The sequence below is a fragment of the Festucalex cinctus genome, chromosome 9 (assembly GCF_051991245.1).
Source record: "Festucalex cinctus isolate MCC-2025b chromosome 9, RoL_Fcin_1.0, whole genome shotgun sequence".
Lineage (NCBI taxonomy): Eukaryota > Metazoa > Chordata > Actinopteri > Syngnathiformes > Syngnathidae > Festucalex > Festucalex cinctus.
This window is the reverse complement of record NC_135419.1, coordinates 7,569,880-7,586,761: the sequence shown is the minus strand read 5'-3', so window position 1 is coordinate 7,586,761 and position 16,882 is coordinate 7,569,880. Positions and strand designations below refer to the sequence as shown.

The 16,882-nt window shown below is 40.6% G+C and overlaps 1 protein-coding gene across 6 annotated transcripts in view; it reads left to right on the top strand.

Moving 5' to 3' along the window:
* The first annotated feature begins 324 nt into the window (after nt 1-324).
* LOC144025487 (protocadherin gamma-A12-like) overlaps nt 325-16,882 on the top strand; it is a 223,696-nt gene continuing 207,138 nt past the window's right edge. The window contains exon 1 of one of the 6 annotated variants that reach the window (XM_077531597.1): nt 325-2,334. In XM_077531597.1, the coding sequence (XP_077387723.1) occupies nt 364-2,334 (1,971 nt within the window). In that variant the 5' untranslated portion in view covers nt 325-363. Of the gene's footprint in view, nt 2,335-4,242; nt 6,748-7,859; nt 10,366-12,857; nt 15,417-16,882 lie in introns of those variants that run through there. The other 5 variants (XM_077531579.1, XM_077531578.1, XM_077531592.1 and 2 more) reach the window with 5 other exon arrangements.

The following is a 16,882-nucleotide window of genomic DNA, read 5'->3' as shown; positions in this document are numbered from 1 at the left end:
GTCATTGTGACGCTTCCCCTCGTTTATGGCGATCTCAGCTATTCTTTTCCTGAGGAGATGGATCGCTTGTCTGCTATTGGAAACATAGCCAAAGATCTCGGAGTGGATTTGAGGACATTATCTTCACGGAAAGCCCGTATTGATTTCGAGGACACCCGGAGACGTTATTGTGATTTGAATTTGAGCACCGGAGATTTGATAATAGCGGAGAGAATTGACCGAGAAATTATTTGTGACAAGAAGCCCTCGTGCGTGGTGAAAGTGGACCTGGTTTTGGAAAATCCTCTCGAGCTACATCGCGTGAGTCTCCATATTCAAGATGTGAATGATAACTCGCCACATTTCAAAAATAATTTGATTGAAATGGAAATAAGCGAGTCGGCTGAAAAGAGGAGTCGTTTTTCGATTGAGGAAGCTCATGATGCGGATATTGGCCAAAATGCTGTTAAAAAATATAATTTACAAAAGAATGCTAATTTTATTCTTTCCGTTGACAACAACAAAGTCGAGCTCGTTCTTGAAAATAAGCTCGACCGAGAAAAGCAAAGTGAGATGAATTTGCTTCTCACAGCTTTAGATGGCGGCTCTGCCCAGAAATCAGGCACAGTCGTCATACACGTCACAGTGCTGGATGCTAATGATAACGCCCCAGTGTTCAGCAAGGCCGTTTATAAAGCCAGTCTGCCTGAAAACTCTTCTCCAGATTCAGCAGTAATTCGAGTTAGTGCCACTGATGCAGACGAGGGAGTAAATGGGGATGTGACTTATGATTTTGGACATGTATCTGGCAATAATGTTAATGTGTTTTTTATTGATCCTGCGACAGGAGAAATTAAAGTAAGAGGTGTGACAGATTTTGAAGAAAAAAACTCGTATGAAATGAGAGTAGAAGCTAAAGATGGTTTAGGGCTGACATCGTACGCTAAAGTTATAATAGATGTTACTGATGTAAATGACAACGCCCCTCTAATTAATTTAAAGTCATTGTCTAATCCTGTAGCAGAGAATGTGCCACCTGGCACAGAGGTGGGCATCATTCATGTGCAGGACAGAGACTCTGAGAAAAATGGACAGGTACGCTGCTCCATTCAACAAAATGTCCCCTTTACGTTAGTTCCTTCAATTAAAAATTATTATTCTTTGGTGACGACGGAACAACTTGACCGTGAACTAGTGTCAGATTACAACATTACAATCAGTGCCACTGATGAGGGCTCTCCTCCTCTGTCCTCCTCCAAAAGTGTTCACTTGTCTGTGGGAGACATCAACGACAACCCACCTGTGTTTGAGGAACAGTCCTACAGCGCATATGTGAGTGAAAATAACAAAGCTGGCTCCACTTTATGTTCTGTTAGTGCTCGAGACCCCGACTGGAGACAGAACGGCACCGTGATTTACTCTCTGTTACCCGCTGAGGTGAACGGTGCCCCAGTGTCCTCCTACGTGTCTGTTAACGGAGACACGGGGGTGATCCACGCCGTCAGGTCGTTTGATTACGAACACTTGAGGAGTTTTCAAGTCCACGTGATGGCCAGAGACAACGGTTCTCCTCCGCTGAGCAGCAACGTGAGCGTCAGTGTGTACATATCGGACGTGAATGACAACTCTCCTCAGATACTGTACCCCGCCCCGGAGGGCAACTCCTTCATGACCGAGCTGGTCCCCAAAGCTGCACACGGAGGCTCTGTGGTGTCCAAAGTGATAGCGGTGGACGCCGACTCTGGACAGAACGCCTGGCTGTCCTATCATATTGTCAAGTCCACAGATCCGGGACTTTTCACCATTGGTCTCCACAGTGGAGAGATCAGGACCCAGCGGGACATTTCGGAGTCTGACAGCATGAAACAGAACCTGATTGTGGCCGTGAAAGATAACGGACAGCCCCCTCTCTCTGCCACCTGCTCCATGTATTTACTGATTTCGGATAACTTGGCTGAGGTGCCAGAACTGAAGGACATTTCTTATGACGACAAGAATTCCAAAGTGACCTCTTACCTGATCATCGCCCTGGTGTCCGTGTCCACCTTCTTCCTGACCTTCATCATCATCGTCCTGGGTGTGAGGTTTTGTCGCAGGAGAAAGCCCAGACTGTTGTTTGATGGAGCAGTTGCCATCCCCAGCGCGTATCTCCCTCCTAATTACGCAGATGTTGACGGCACAGGAACTTTACGCAGCACCTACAACTATGATGCCTACTTGACAACAGGTTCCAGAACCAGCGACTTCAAATTTGTGTCTTCTTACAATGACAACACGCTGCCTGCTGACCAGACACTGAAGAAAAGCCCAAGTGACTTTGCTGATCCTTTTGAAGATCTCGACTCAACTGTGGAGGTAAGAGTTCTTTTTTGGTTCCGAAAAATCAAAACAAAAAAAATAATGAACTTACTAATTCAATTTAGCCCTTTTTTTCATGTCGATCCCTCTTTATTTTATTTCATTCTCATTAGATGATACTTTTTTGCATTTATTCTCATTGTCTGTCAAAGAAGTCGCTAAGGAGATCTCCATTCAAAGACGTAATTGTCATTAATTATATATATATAAAAAAAAAAAGATTGCAATGTTACTATTTTAAACTGTTCCTTGAAAATATAACTCCATTGGTTACATTCCCAGTGCACTTCCGCAGCGTAACTGTGCTATAGCATATATCATACCTCTAGTGCAGGGATGCACGTTTCCATTTAAGTTATTATAGGACCATGTGAGCATTATCGTTTTTTTTTGTTTTTTTTTTAAATAATATCGGCTTCTATATATTTTTTAAATGGTCAGTGTGAAGAAATAAGAGACTTTTCCAAGTATAGGCCTATTCTAATTCAGATATCATTAATTTCCTTATTCCAACAGCTGGATACACGCAGCCTGTTATTATTATTATTATTATCATTAGTATTATTATTATTATTATTATTATTATTATTATTATTATTATTATTATTATTATTATTATTATTATTATTATTATTATTGTTATTATTATCCATCCATCAATTTTCTTGACCGCTCAATTCCCACAAAGGTCGCGGTATTATTATTATTATTATTATTATTATTATTATTATTATTATTATTATTATTAGTTAATATTATTATTATTATTATTATTATTATTATTATTATTATTATTATTATTATTATTATTATTATTATTATCCATCCATCAATTTTCTTGACCGCTCAATTCCCACAAAGGTCGCGGTATTATCATTATTATTATTATTATTATTATTATTATTATTATTATTATTATTATTATTATTATTATTATTATTATCCATCCATCCGAGACTTGTTGATCCCTCCATTTTCGTGACTGCTCACTCCTCACAAGGGTCGCGGGTATTATTATTATTATTATTGTATTTTTCTAAGTTGTTCCGCTGCAATTAGGCAAGATGAGAAATGTGTGTATGTTTTTTTTTTTTTTTTTTTTTTGGTGGTGCAGGAGAGGATCATTGTCTTTAGAAAGAAACCGAACACGAAGTGTCAATTTTTTAAGGTTTGTATAAGGAGTCAGTGGCATCACTCATTTTATTTCTTCGGTTGCCATTTTTCTTCACTCTGTGGGTGTTGTGAATGAAGAAATATAATTCTCAAATGGTGTGCCCCTATTTTTGCAAAGTTTTGATAATTGCTTTTAATGGTAATCTCAGAAATGCACTTTCCACGTTTAGATGTTTAAAAATATGAAAAACGAGCGTTTTCGGATAGTATCATACATGTTTTGTGTCATGTTTGCCTTCATACGTATAGTCACCATCTGGCACCGTGGGTGTCAGGTGTGAGAGATTATTTGAAGGCCTGCATTCCCTCAAGGTACTCGGGCGTGGCTCAAGCGTTCGGTATCTGTCCATGGTGCTAATGAGCAAGTTCCGACTGAACGGTACTTCTTTGCAAGTTGGAAAACAAGTAGGTCGAGCACTTTCATTTAGTTTCACTGTTTTAATTTTAACAACATGTAAACGAAGTCTTCCGCTTTTATAATTTACACAATTTTACATCATACGCCAGGAGATTTGATCGACTGACGCAGGTGCAAAATATTTTAGTCTAAAAATGAATGTGGAGTAACTTATTCAGGGCGCATAGCGTTTATTACGTGTTCATTAAAATGTTTAGAGCAATCTTATTGAATTTAGTGCTGTTGTTTAAAATGGACTCTTGGCGTCGCTGTTGGCCCATGTAACGCAAACCCAGCGCCAGTGCCCCTTTTTGTACACGGATTCTGTTGGCTTTGTCTTTCTGCGGATGGTTGGAACGTTGAGAATATTTTTGTCTCGATCACTTTGGAATTAGGAATTGTGTGGAGAATTGGATTTTAACAGGAGATTGACCACATTTTGGATTATTTCTGTCAACATGGGAGTGGAGGATTTCTCTATTCGCCGTCTGATGTATTTTTTTGCCATCGTTGCTCAGATGCGCCTCGTCGACGGAGATCTGAGCTATTCACTTCTAGAGGAGATGAAAGGCTCTTCTGTTGTTGGAAATATAGCAAAAGATCTGGGTGTTGATGTGAAGACGTTGTCTGCTCGAAATGCACGAATTGACGTTGAAGGGACACGTAAGCAGTATTGTGAGATTAATCTGAGCACGGGGGACTTGATCACAGCGGAGAGAATTGACAGAGAAAGCCTTTGTGGGAAGAAACCATCGTGTCTTATTAAAATGGATCTGGTTTTGGAAAATCCTCTTGAGCTTCATCGCATGAGCCTCCATATTCAAGATGTAAATGACAACTCGCCAAAATTCAAAAATAATTTGATTGAAATGGAAATTAGTGAATCGGCAGAAAAGGGCAGTCGTTTTCCCATTGAGAAGGCCCATGATGCAGATATAGGCCAAAATGCAGTTCAAAGATATATTCTGCAAAAGAATGAAAACTTTATTCTTGCTGTTGATAACAACAAGGTTGAACTCGTTCTTGAAAATAAACTGGACCGAGAAAAGCAAAGTGAGATGAATTTGCTTCTCACAGCTTTAGATGGCGGCTCCCCCCAGAAATCAGGCACAGTCGTCATACATGTTAAGGTGCTAGATGCTAATGATAACGCCCCAGTGTTCAGCAAGGCCGTTTATAAAGCCAGTCTGCCTGAAAACTCTCCTCCTAACACAATAGTGATTAATGTTAGTGCTACTGATGCTGATGAAGGAGTGAATGGAGATGTGACGTATGACTTTGGCCATGTATCTGACGATGACGTTAATGTATTTTCTATTGATCCAATAACAGGTGTAATTAAAACAGCTGGTTTGGTTGATTTTGAAGAAGATATAACATTTGAAATTAGTGTACAAGCAAAGGATGGTTTAGGACTGACTTCATACGCTAAAGTCATGATAGATATTACTGATGTAAATGATAACTTCCCATTGATCAACTTAAAGTCACTGTCTAATACAGTATCAGAGAATGTACCACCTGGCACAGAAGTGGGCATTATTAATGTGCAGGACAGAGACTCTGAGAAAAATGGACAGGTACGCTGCTCCATTCAACAAAATGTCCCCTTCAAGTTAGTTCCTTCTATTAAAAACTATTATTCTCTAGTGACTACTGGACAACTTGACCGTGAACTTGTGTCAGATTACAACATTACAATCAGTGCCAAGGATGAGGGTTCTCCTCCTCTGTCCTCCTCCAAAAATGTCCACTTGTCTGTAGGAGACATCAACGACAACCCACCTGTGTTTGAGGAACAGTCCTACAGCGCATATGTGAGTGAAAATAACAAAGCTGGCTCCACTTTATGCTCAGTTAGTGCTCGAGACCCCGACTGGAGACAGAATGGCACCGTAATTTACTCTCTGTTACCCGCTGAGGTGAACGGTGCCCCGGTGTCCTCCTATGTGTCTGTTAACGGGGACACGGGGGTGATCCACGCCGTCAGGTCGTTTGATTACGAACACTTGAGGAGTTTTCAAGTCCACGTGATGGCCAGAGACAACGGTTCTCCTCCGCTGAGCAGCAACGTGAGCGTCAGTGTGTACATATCGGACGTGAACGACAACTCTCCTCAGATACTGTACCCCGCCCCGGAGGGCAACTCCTTCATGACCGAGCTGGTCCCCAAAGCTGCACACGGAGGCTCTGTGGTGTCCAAAGTGATAGCGGTGGACGCCGACTCTGGACAGAACGCCTGGCTGTCCTATCATATTGTCAAGTCCACAGATCCGGGACTTTTCACCATTGGTCTCCACAGTGGAGAGATCAGGACCCAGCGGGACATTTCGGAGTCTGACAGCATGAAACAGAACCTGATTGTGGCCGTGAAAGATAACGGACAGCCCCCTCTCTCTGCCACCTGCTCCATGTATTTACTGATTTCGGATAACTTGGCTGAGGTGCCAGAACTGAAGGACATTTCTTATGACGACAAGAATTCCAAAGTGACCTCTTACCTGATCATCGCCCTGGTGTCCGTGTCCACCTTCTTCCTGACCTTCATCATCATCGTCCTGGGTGTGAGGTTTTGTCGCAGGAGAAAGCCCAGACTGTTGTTTGATGGAGCAGTTGCCATCCCCAGCGCGTATCTCCCTCCTAATTACGCAGATGTTGACGGCACAGGAACTTTACGCAGCACCTACAACTATGACGCCTACTTGACAACAGGTTCCAGAACCAGCGACTTCAAATTTGTGTCTTCTTACAATGACAACACGCTGCCTGCTGACCAGACACTGAAGAAAAGCCCAAGTGACTTTGCTGATCCTTTTGAGGACATTGAGGCGGCTGAAGAGGTAGGGTTTTTTTTTCCCCTAATCAAATTATTACATTAATTCAATGTTTCATGTTCATTTTTCTTGTCATTGTATGCTCCACTCTGCGTTTTTTCTTCCTATTTGGTGCTCAACGTTCATATTTATTGGCATGGTCCATAAGACCACCTCGAAGCAAATGTTACAACTATTTAACTTTTAGACCGACACTGTCAAAGGCCTGAAATAATAGCCTATTGTTGAATAATATTATTTGAATATTTAGCGTTCTCATATAGTTTCAGTCATAATCCTCATTCTTAACCCGATGCTCCAACGATGCTCTTATTTAGTTATTCATTTTTTAAATATGGCATAAGTGAGTTTTCAAAGGTTGCTTTTCAAAAACAAATTAGCTTGGATTCACTTCTTGTGACTTACTGCTCATGGGAGAATTTAGGTCTTGGTGAAGTTTAGAACCCTGTCTTTCTCTTTCTCTTTCTCTTTCTCTTTCTCTTTCTCTTTCTCTTTCTCTTTCTCTTTCTCTTTCTCTTTCTCTTTCTCTTTCTCTTTCTCTTTCTGTTAATGCGTTCAAAGGCGGCAAAACGACAAAAACAGGAGGCGACTGTCCGTGGTGCTGAAATAACAAGTCACAAGTGAACAATATATATCATTTTGTTTGCAGGAATCCTAAAAATCGGAATAGTTTGAAGTTCAAATTATGTCAGTTAAAAATATGTTATTGGAGTACAGTGAAGTTTTAAATTATTTTGTCCGCATTACAAGTAAAGTTGGCTACTGTACTCAGCTTTGACTTCATGTTAGCAGGATTAACTGACGCAGGTGTTAAAATTAGTCCATGAAAATGAAATTAATGTGCATGCATTTTGACATATAGTATTTGCAAAACTGAAGACTATTTCTAGTTTTCATAAAATTCATACCTAGAAAGTGCACACTTTTCATGGCATTAAACTTGTCATTGACTAAACAAGTTAAATAAATGTTGTTGTTTTTTTAATAATATGATAATGACTTTCATGTTATTGCATTTTGTGCTGTTGACAAAAATGGCCTCTTGGTGTCGCTGTTGGCTTATGTATCGCAAATCCACACCCGTCCCCCTTTTAATGCACCGATTCTGGTTGCTTTGTCTTTCTGTGGATGGTTGGACACTGAGAACATTTTTTTCTTCGTTGACCAGTGGAATAGGGAATTGTGTGCACCATTAGATCTTCTGATTGGAGACGAAACACATTTTGGATTATTTCTATCAACATGGGAGTGGAGGATTTCTCTATTCGCCGTCTGCTGTATTTTTTTGCCGTCGTTGCTCAGCTGCGCCTCGTCGACGGTGATCTGAGTTATTCTGTTTCAGAGGAGATGAAACGCTCGTCTGTTGTTGGAAATATAGCAAAAGATTTGGGTGTGGATCCGAAGACGCTGTCTGCTCGAAATGCCCGCATTGATGTTGAAGGGACACGTAAGCAGTATTGTGAGATTAATCTGAGCACCGGGGACTTGATTACAGCGGAAAGAATTGACAGAGAGAGCCTTTGTGACAAAAAGCCCTCATGCGTGATAAAAATGGATCTAGTATTAGAAAATCCTCTTGAGCTACATCGCGTGGTTTTTCATATTCAAGATGTAAATGACAACTCGCCAAAATTCAAAAAGAATTTGATTGAGATGGAAATATGGGAGTCGGCAGAAAAGGGCAGTCGTTTTTCCATTGAGAAGGCCCATGATGCAGATATAGGCCAAAATGCAGTTCAAAGATATATTTTGCAAAGAAATGCAAATTTTATTCTTTCTCTTGACAGCAACAAAGTCGAGCTTGTTCTAGAAAACAAGCTGGACCGAGAAAAGCAAAGTGAGATGAATTTGCTTCTCACAGCTTTAGATGGCGGCTCCCCCCAGAAATCAGGCACAGTCGTCATACACGTTAAGGTGCTAGATGCTAATGATAACGCCCCAGTGTTCAGCAAGGCCGTTTATAAAGCCAGTCTGCCTGAAAACTCTCCTCCAGAAACAATAATAATTAAAGTTAGTGCTACTGATGCTGATGAAGGAGTGAATGGAGATGTGATGTATGACTTTGGCCACATCTCAGACAATAATGTGAATGCATTTTCTATTGAGCCTACAACAGGTGTAATTACAGTAACACGTTTAATTGATTTTGAAGAGAAAACTTCATATGAGATGAGTGTTGAAGCTAAAGACGGCTTGGGACTGACTTCCTATAGTAAAATTATAATAGATGTTACTGATGTAAATGATAACGCTCCTGTGATCAATTTAAAGTCACTGTCTAGTTCAGTAGCAGAAAATGTGCCACTTGGCACAGAGTTGGGCATAATTAATGTGCAGGACAGAGACTCTGACAAGAATGGACAGGTACGCTGCTCCATTCAACAAAATGTCCCATTTAAGTTAGTTCCTTCTATTAAAAACTATTATTCTCTGGTGACTACAGGAGAACTTGACCGTGAACTTGTGTCAGATTACAACATTACAATAAGTGCCACTGATGAAGGCTCTCCTTCTCTGAGCTCCTCGAAAACTGTTCACTTGTCTGTAGCAGACATCAACGACAACCCACCTGTGTTTGAGGAACAGTCCTACAGTGCATATGTTAGTGAAAATAACAAAGCTGGCTCCACTTTATGCTCAGTTAGTGCTCGAGACCCCGACTGGAGACAGAACGGCACCGTGATTTACTCTCTGTTACCCGCTGAGGTGAACGGTGCCCCGGTGTCCTCCTACGTGTCTGTTAACGGAGACACGGGGGTGATCCACGCCGTCAGGTCGTTTGATTACGAACACTTGAGGAGTTTTCAAGTCCACGTGATGGCCAGAGACAACGGTTCTCCTCCGCTGAGCAGCAACGTGAGCGTCAGTGTGTACATATCGGACGTGAATGACAACTCTCCTCAGATACTGTACCCCGCCCCGGAGGGCAACTCCTTCATGACCGAGCTGGTCCCCAAAGCTGCACACGGAGGCTCTGTGGTGTCCAAAGTGATAGCGGTGGACGCCGACTCTGGACAGAACGCCTGGCTGTCCTATCATATTGTCAAGTCCACAGATCCGGGACTTTTCACCATTGGTCTCCACAGTGGAGAGATCAGGACCCAGCGGGACATTTCGGAGTCTGACAGCATGAAACAGAACCTGATTGTGGCCGTGAAAGATAACGGACAGCCCCCTCTCTCTGCCACCTGCTCCATGTATTTACTGATTTCGGATAACTTGGCTGAGGTGCCAGAACTGAAGGACATTTCTTATGACGACAAGAATTCCAAAGTGACCTCTTACCTGATCATCGCCCTGGTGTCCGTGTCCACCTTCTTCCTGACCTTCATCATCATCGTCCTGGGTGTGAGGTTTTGTCGCAGGAGAAAGCCCAGACTGTTGTTTGATGGAGCAGTTGCCATCCCCAGCGCGTATCTCCCTCCTAATTACGCAGATGTTGACGGCACAGGAACTTTACGCAGCACCTACAACTATGACGCCTACTTGACAACAGGTTCCAGAACCAGCGACTTTAAGTTTGTGTCTTCTTACAATGACAACACGCTGCCTGCTGACCAGACTCTGAAGAAAAGTCCATCAGACTTTGCTGATTCTTTTGAAGATATGGGGACCCTCTCAGAGGTAAGACAATTTCACAACTTGGCGTAAGAGATGACCCACTTGAATCCTTGCAGGGATTGTTGAATGAATGTCCCTTTTCAAATGGTGAATTCAGACGTGGCAAACATGACGCTTTAATTAACCAGCTTTGCCAAGTAAAGGATTACAAGCCTCCTGTACAAAATTTACAAAGAATTTACACACCAAGTGACTTCCGGCCACTTTTACTTTTCCTCCGATACAGTTTCACTAATTATCTTCTTCGCTCCTTCAATAAAATCATAATAAATTTTTAGTTGAATTAATGGCAGAACTGCTGATGACAAAGCGAAAGAAGTGATCTGGATCACGGTTGGGGGAGGTCAACCAAATTTGACGTAAACAATTTGTATTGTCAAAAAAAAAAATAAATAAATAAAAAAATAGAACCAGGAACTCTTTGAGCTCCTGTGGTTGCCTTTGCACTGAGGCCGGCGATGCAGTGTCGCACGATAACCTGGCAAACGAGTTATTTCGCCAACACAGCATAACTAAACAATAATAATAATAATAATAATAATAATAATAATAATAATGATAATAATATCAATATTAATATTATTAATAATAATAATAATAATCCATCCATCCATCCATTTTCTTGACCGCTTATTCCTCACAAGGGTCGCGGGGGCTGCTGGCGCCTATCTCAGCTGGCTCTGGGCAGTAGGCGGGGGACACCCTGGACTGGTTGCCAGCCAATCGCAGGGCACACAGAGACGAACAACCATCCACACTCACACCTAGGGACAATTCGGAGCGCCCAATTAACCTGCCATGCATGTCTTTGGAATGTGGGAGGAGACCGGAGTACCCGGAGAAGACCCACGCGGGCACGGGGAGAACATGCAAACTCCACCCAGGAGGGTCCGAGCCTGGACTCGAACCGGAGACCTCAGAACTGGGAAGCGGACGTGCTAACCACTCGGCTACCGTGCCGCCCAATAATAATAATAATAATAATAATAATAATAATAATAATAATAATAATAATAATAATAATAATAATTATTATTATTATTATTATTATTATTATTATTATTATTATTATTATTATTATTATTATTATTATTATTTAACTAAAAAAAACAGGCAAATCCGAACCCTTATATTAAAAATAGTCTTATGGACTTGGCTACTTACTTTTCCTATAGTAGCGTATATGAGAATGAATCAACACGGTATACCGCACTGTAATAATCAATACGACGCACGGAGCCTCAATAAATAAATAAATAAACAAATAAATAAATAAATAAATAAATAAATAAATAAATAAATAAATAAATAACGCTTAACGTTAATATAATCAAAAACATTGCGAGTTTCGTTCTAATATATTCAGACTAAGAATAGAATATTTATATTCATGCGCACAAAAATTTTGGTGACATCCGTATACATACGAGATCTGTATAGCGGTCATGCGCTCTGGCAACGACGTCATATTACCTACTCATCTGAGATTGTTGAAGTTTGTTGTGCAGGGTAATCATGCACGAATCACTATTCTTGAAAATATTTGAACCCAATTTCGTCCCTTTGGTTTCAGACGTCAGCTTAATTTTTCAACACGCATAGCATTAATAGTTTAATTTATATACATACACACACGTTGTATAAGTTTAATTTAAATTTAGGCTATACTAGAAGAAACGCAAGAAAAGATCCGTCGCATACTGACATCAATTATTTATTCATATTAAATTATAACTGAGTCAGGACGAATAATAATTACATAAATTTACATCTGTGGCGCAACGCGTACTGAATTTGATTATTTAAATACGTTTAACAACAAAAACGGTTAATGTTGTTATTAGTCCATTAAAAAATAGACTGAGGGGCTTATGCTCTGACGCTGTTCATCCGTTTATTCGTTGCGTGTCCATATTTGAGACAGTCCTCCAGTAACGACCAATATGGTCGTTATTGTTGGAGGACTTGTTGGAGAGAGACATTTGCATCCAACATATAATTTTGACAATAAGCACTTCATATTAAATAAATGAAAAACGAAACATGTTCTCGATTGAATCAGAAGATAGTCTAGGCTATTGAAAATGCATGAAATATGATTTGATATGTTTTATGGTGCAAAATTAACATGACAGTGTTAGGTTTCTCTAATAGCTACAAATAGGCCTATCAGTGCTTGATAAAAAAAAGGCAACTTTCTAATTCAATGTCAGGGTATAGGCCTACATTGTTTTTTTTTTTTTTTTTTTTTTTTTTTTTTAACTATTGTTTTAAATACGTTATGGTTCTGAATCTACATTTAGGTTGCACTTACTATTATGAATTTGGCAGATTGTTGACATTTTCTTTCCTTTCGTTTCTGCACATCATAAATATTGCTCCCTTTATTCAATTATCAGTTGGAGAATATGCCTAATTATTTCTTTGAGTGTAAGAATAAAAAATGAACTGATGATGTCGCTCTCGGCTTGCAGACCGTAAACGCACCCACCAGTCCACCCATGCAGACAACTGCGCATTCAGGATGTTGTAAACAGTCGGCGAAAAAGCTATTTTTTTTTTCAGCCCAGTCTCGTTTTGTGGAAAAATCGTTGATTTACTTGGATTGTATACCACTGGAATCGCGTTGCCATTGCCCAAACATCGAATGTTTTTTTGTTTTGCGCAAGATGGGGGACAAAGGATTTTCTGCGCTTGTTCCAATCGTTTGCTTTGTTTCCCTTATCGTAATGGTGCCCGTCGTTTACGGAGATTTGAGTTATTCTGTTCCAGAGGAGGTGAAACAAGGCTCTGTTGTTGGAAATATAGCAAAAGATCTTGGAGTTGATCTGGTGACTTTTGCATCCCGAAAGCCTCGATTTGATTTTGAGGAAGCGCGGAGACGTTATTGTGGGATAAATTTGAGCACCGGAGACCTGATCACATCAGAGAGGATTGACAGAGAAATCATTTGTGGAACGAAACCTTCATGTGTCATAAAAGTCGATCTAGTTTTGGAGAATCCCCTCGAGCTTCAACGTGTGAGTTTTCATATTCAAGATGTAAATGACAATTCTCCTAAATTTCGTGAAAAAGTAATTGAAATGGAAATTAGAGAGTCTGCAGAAAAGGGCAGCCGTTTTTCCATCGAGGAGGCCCATGATGCAGATATCGGTCAAAATGCTGTTCAACGATACATTTTACAAAGAAATGCCAACTTTATTCTTGCTGTTGACAACAACAAGGTTGAACTTGTTTTAGAAAATAAGCTTGACCGAGAAAAGCAAAGTGAGATGAATTTGCTTCTCACAGCTTTAGATGGCGGCTCCCCCCAGAAATCAGGCACAGTCGTCATACATGTCATTGTGCTGGATGCTAATGATAACGCTCCAGTGTTCAGCAAGGCCGTTTATAAAGCCAGTCTGCCTGAAAATTCTCCTCCAGAAACAATAATAATTAAAGTTAGTGCTACTGATGCTGATGAAGGAGTGAATGGAGATGTGACATACAATGTTGGCCACGTATCGAATGATAATACAAATATTTTCACAATTGACCCCAAAAGTGGTGCAATAAAGCTATCGGGTGAGATTGATTTTGAGGAGAACAATTCTTATGAAATGAAAGTGCAAGCAAGAGATGGCTTAGGGCTCACATCCTATGCTAAACTTGTAATAGATATTACTGATGTAAATGACAATGTTCCTATGATCAACTTAAAGTCATTGACTAATCCAGTAGCAGAAAATGTTCCACCTGGCACAGAGGTGGGAATCATTAATGTGCAGGACAGAGATTCTGAAAAGAATGGACATGTGAGCTGCACCCTTCAACAAAATGTCCCATTGAAGTTAGTTCCTTCTATTAAAAACTATTATTCTCTGGTGACTACTGGACAACTTGACCGTGAACTTGTGTCAGATTACAACATCACAATCAGTGCCACTGACGAGGGCTCTCCTCCTCTGTCGTCCTCCAAAAGTGTTCACTTGTCTGTAGGAGACATCAACGACAACCCACCTGTGTTTGAGGAACAGTCCTACAGCGCATATGTGAGTGAAAATAACAAAGCTGGCTCCACTTTATGTTCTGTTAGTGCTCGAGACCCCGACTGGAGACAGAACGGCACCGTAATTTATTCTCTTTTACCCGCTGAGGTGAATGCTGCCCCGGTGTCCTCCTACGTGTCTGTTAACGGAGACACGGGGGTGATCCACGCCGTCAGGTCGTTTGATTACGAACACTTGAGGAGTTTTCAAGTCCACGTGATGGCCAGAGACAACGGTTCTCCTCCGCTGAGCAGCAACGTGAGCGTCAGTGTGTACATATCGGACGTGAATGACAACTCTCCTCAGATACTGTACCCCGCCCCGGAGGGCAACTCCTTCATGACCGAGCTGGTCCCCAAAGCTGCACACGGAGGCTCTGTGGTGTCCAAAGTGATAGCGGTGGACGCCGACTCTGGACAGAACGCCTGGCTGTCCTATCATATTGTCAAGTCCACAGATCCGGGACTTTTCACCATTGGTCTCCACAGTGGAGAGATCAGGACCCAGCGGGACATTTCGGAGTCTGACAGCATGAAACAGAACCTGATTGTGGCCGTGAAAGATAACGGACAGCCCCCTCTCTCTGCCACCTGCTCCATGTATTTACTGATTTCGGATAACTTGGCTGAGGTGCCAGAACTGAAGGACATTTCTTATGACGACAAGAATTCCAAAGTGACCTCTTACCTGATCATCGCCCTGGTGTCCGTGTCCACCTTCTTCCTGACCTTCATCATCATCGTCCTGGGTGTGAGGTTTTGTCGCAGGAGAAAGCCCAGACTGTTGTTTGATGGAGCAGTTGCCATCCCCAGCGCGTATCTCCCTCCTAATTACGCAGATGTTGACGGCACAGGAACTTTACGCAGCACCTACAACTATGACGCCTACTTGACAACAGGTTCCAGAACCAGCGACTTTAAGTTTGTTTCTTCTTACAATGACAACACGCTGCCTGCTGACCAAACTATGAGGAAAAGTCCGAGTGACTTTGCTGATCCTTTTGAAGATCTTGCGTCCTCTGCAGAGGTAGGACTCTTTTTAATTAAGATTCTTTGTTGCAAATTGTCTCATCTTTTTCACATTGTCTTGCTGCCATCGCTATTTTAGAATATCCCAAGCGATTTTCTCTGCCACTTCCGTAATTTCATTATATCTAACATTGCTGCAGAAAATGTTGAAATGGCCACACATAGTTCAATAAGCCTTCATGAATTGATCACATTTATCATAGCAAAATGTGTCACATTGAGGGTGACATTTTTTTTTTTTTTTTACTTTGCTTGACCGCAGTTGGTCAGGGTTATAAGATGACAAATTATTAAAACACATCAGACATGCATTTGCAGTAATAGTGCTCAACAATAAAACCACTTTGTGCCATCCATTCAGAATTTAACATGTGCTCAGTTGCAGAAAACTGGATCTCTACCAAAATGAGATTTCTGAACTGTTTCAATGAGTTTTATGAAGGTTGACATGGCAGTTGCACTGACATTGTTTATCATTGGCTATTTGTTCTTGTGGCCTACTTGAGAAGGAAACAGTTTTGTAGTGGGAATTGTGGAGCTAGCACTGAATATTCTGTGAAATTTGCTGTTTGCAATTGCTGACATATACAGATTTTTTATTTGTTCCCCTCTCACATCGCCAAAATAGGTTAATTGTATCTCTACATTGACCATGAGTGAGATTCGAGTGTGAATTGGTCTTGACTATAGCAAAAGCAGGTGCATGGCATAACTCCAGTTGCTGGCAAATCATGTGCAAAAGAGCTGGAGAAAATGTAAGGATGCGTAAATCTTCTGTTCATTGATCAATTGTGCTTGTTGAAATTGTGGATGTTTTAAATCCTGGTTGTGTGATTGTGTTGGTTACGGTTTTGATTGCCACTTGATGAAGCTGCTTGAAAGTGACTGTTATGGAATATGGGAATTGTTTTCCTGCATTCCAATACTAAAGTGTAATAAATTAAATACCCTGACATATTTTACCTTTAGTTTTACGTTTTGCATAGTCAGTTTTATTCTTACAACAATTATCTTCAACTGAGTTTTATTTGCAATGGTGTGAAGTAGCCTGTCCAGCTACTTTTGTGTATAAGATAAAGTTTCAATTGCCTTTTTTTATGTTACTTTGTGACTCATTTCTTTCCAAAAATGGATGCGTCTGTCCATACGTGCTGAAAACATGATAGTAGTTTATGTCTCGCAGCTATTCCAGGTTTCTTGCCCGATTTTGTTGTTTTATTAAATCACTGTAGGCCAATGGTGTGGTTGTAATAGTTATAATAATAATAATAATAATAATAATAATAATAATAATAATAATAATAATAATAATAATAATAATAATAATAATAATAATAATAAAGTTAATCCGGAAGTGGGGTAGAAAACGATATTGATCATTTACTTGCATTACGTCAGACTGCGTTTTCATTTCACAAGTAGCCTACAAAAAGTCAAATCAAAAAATGGAATAATTATTTCCTT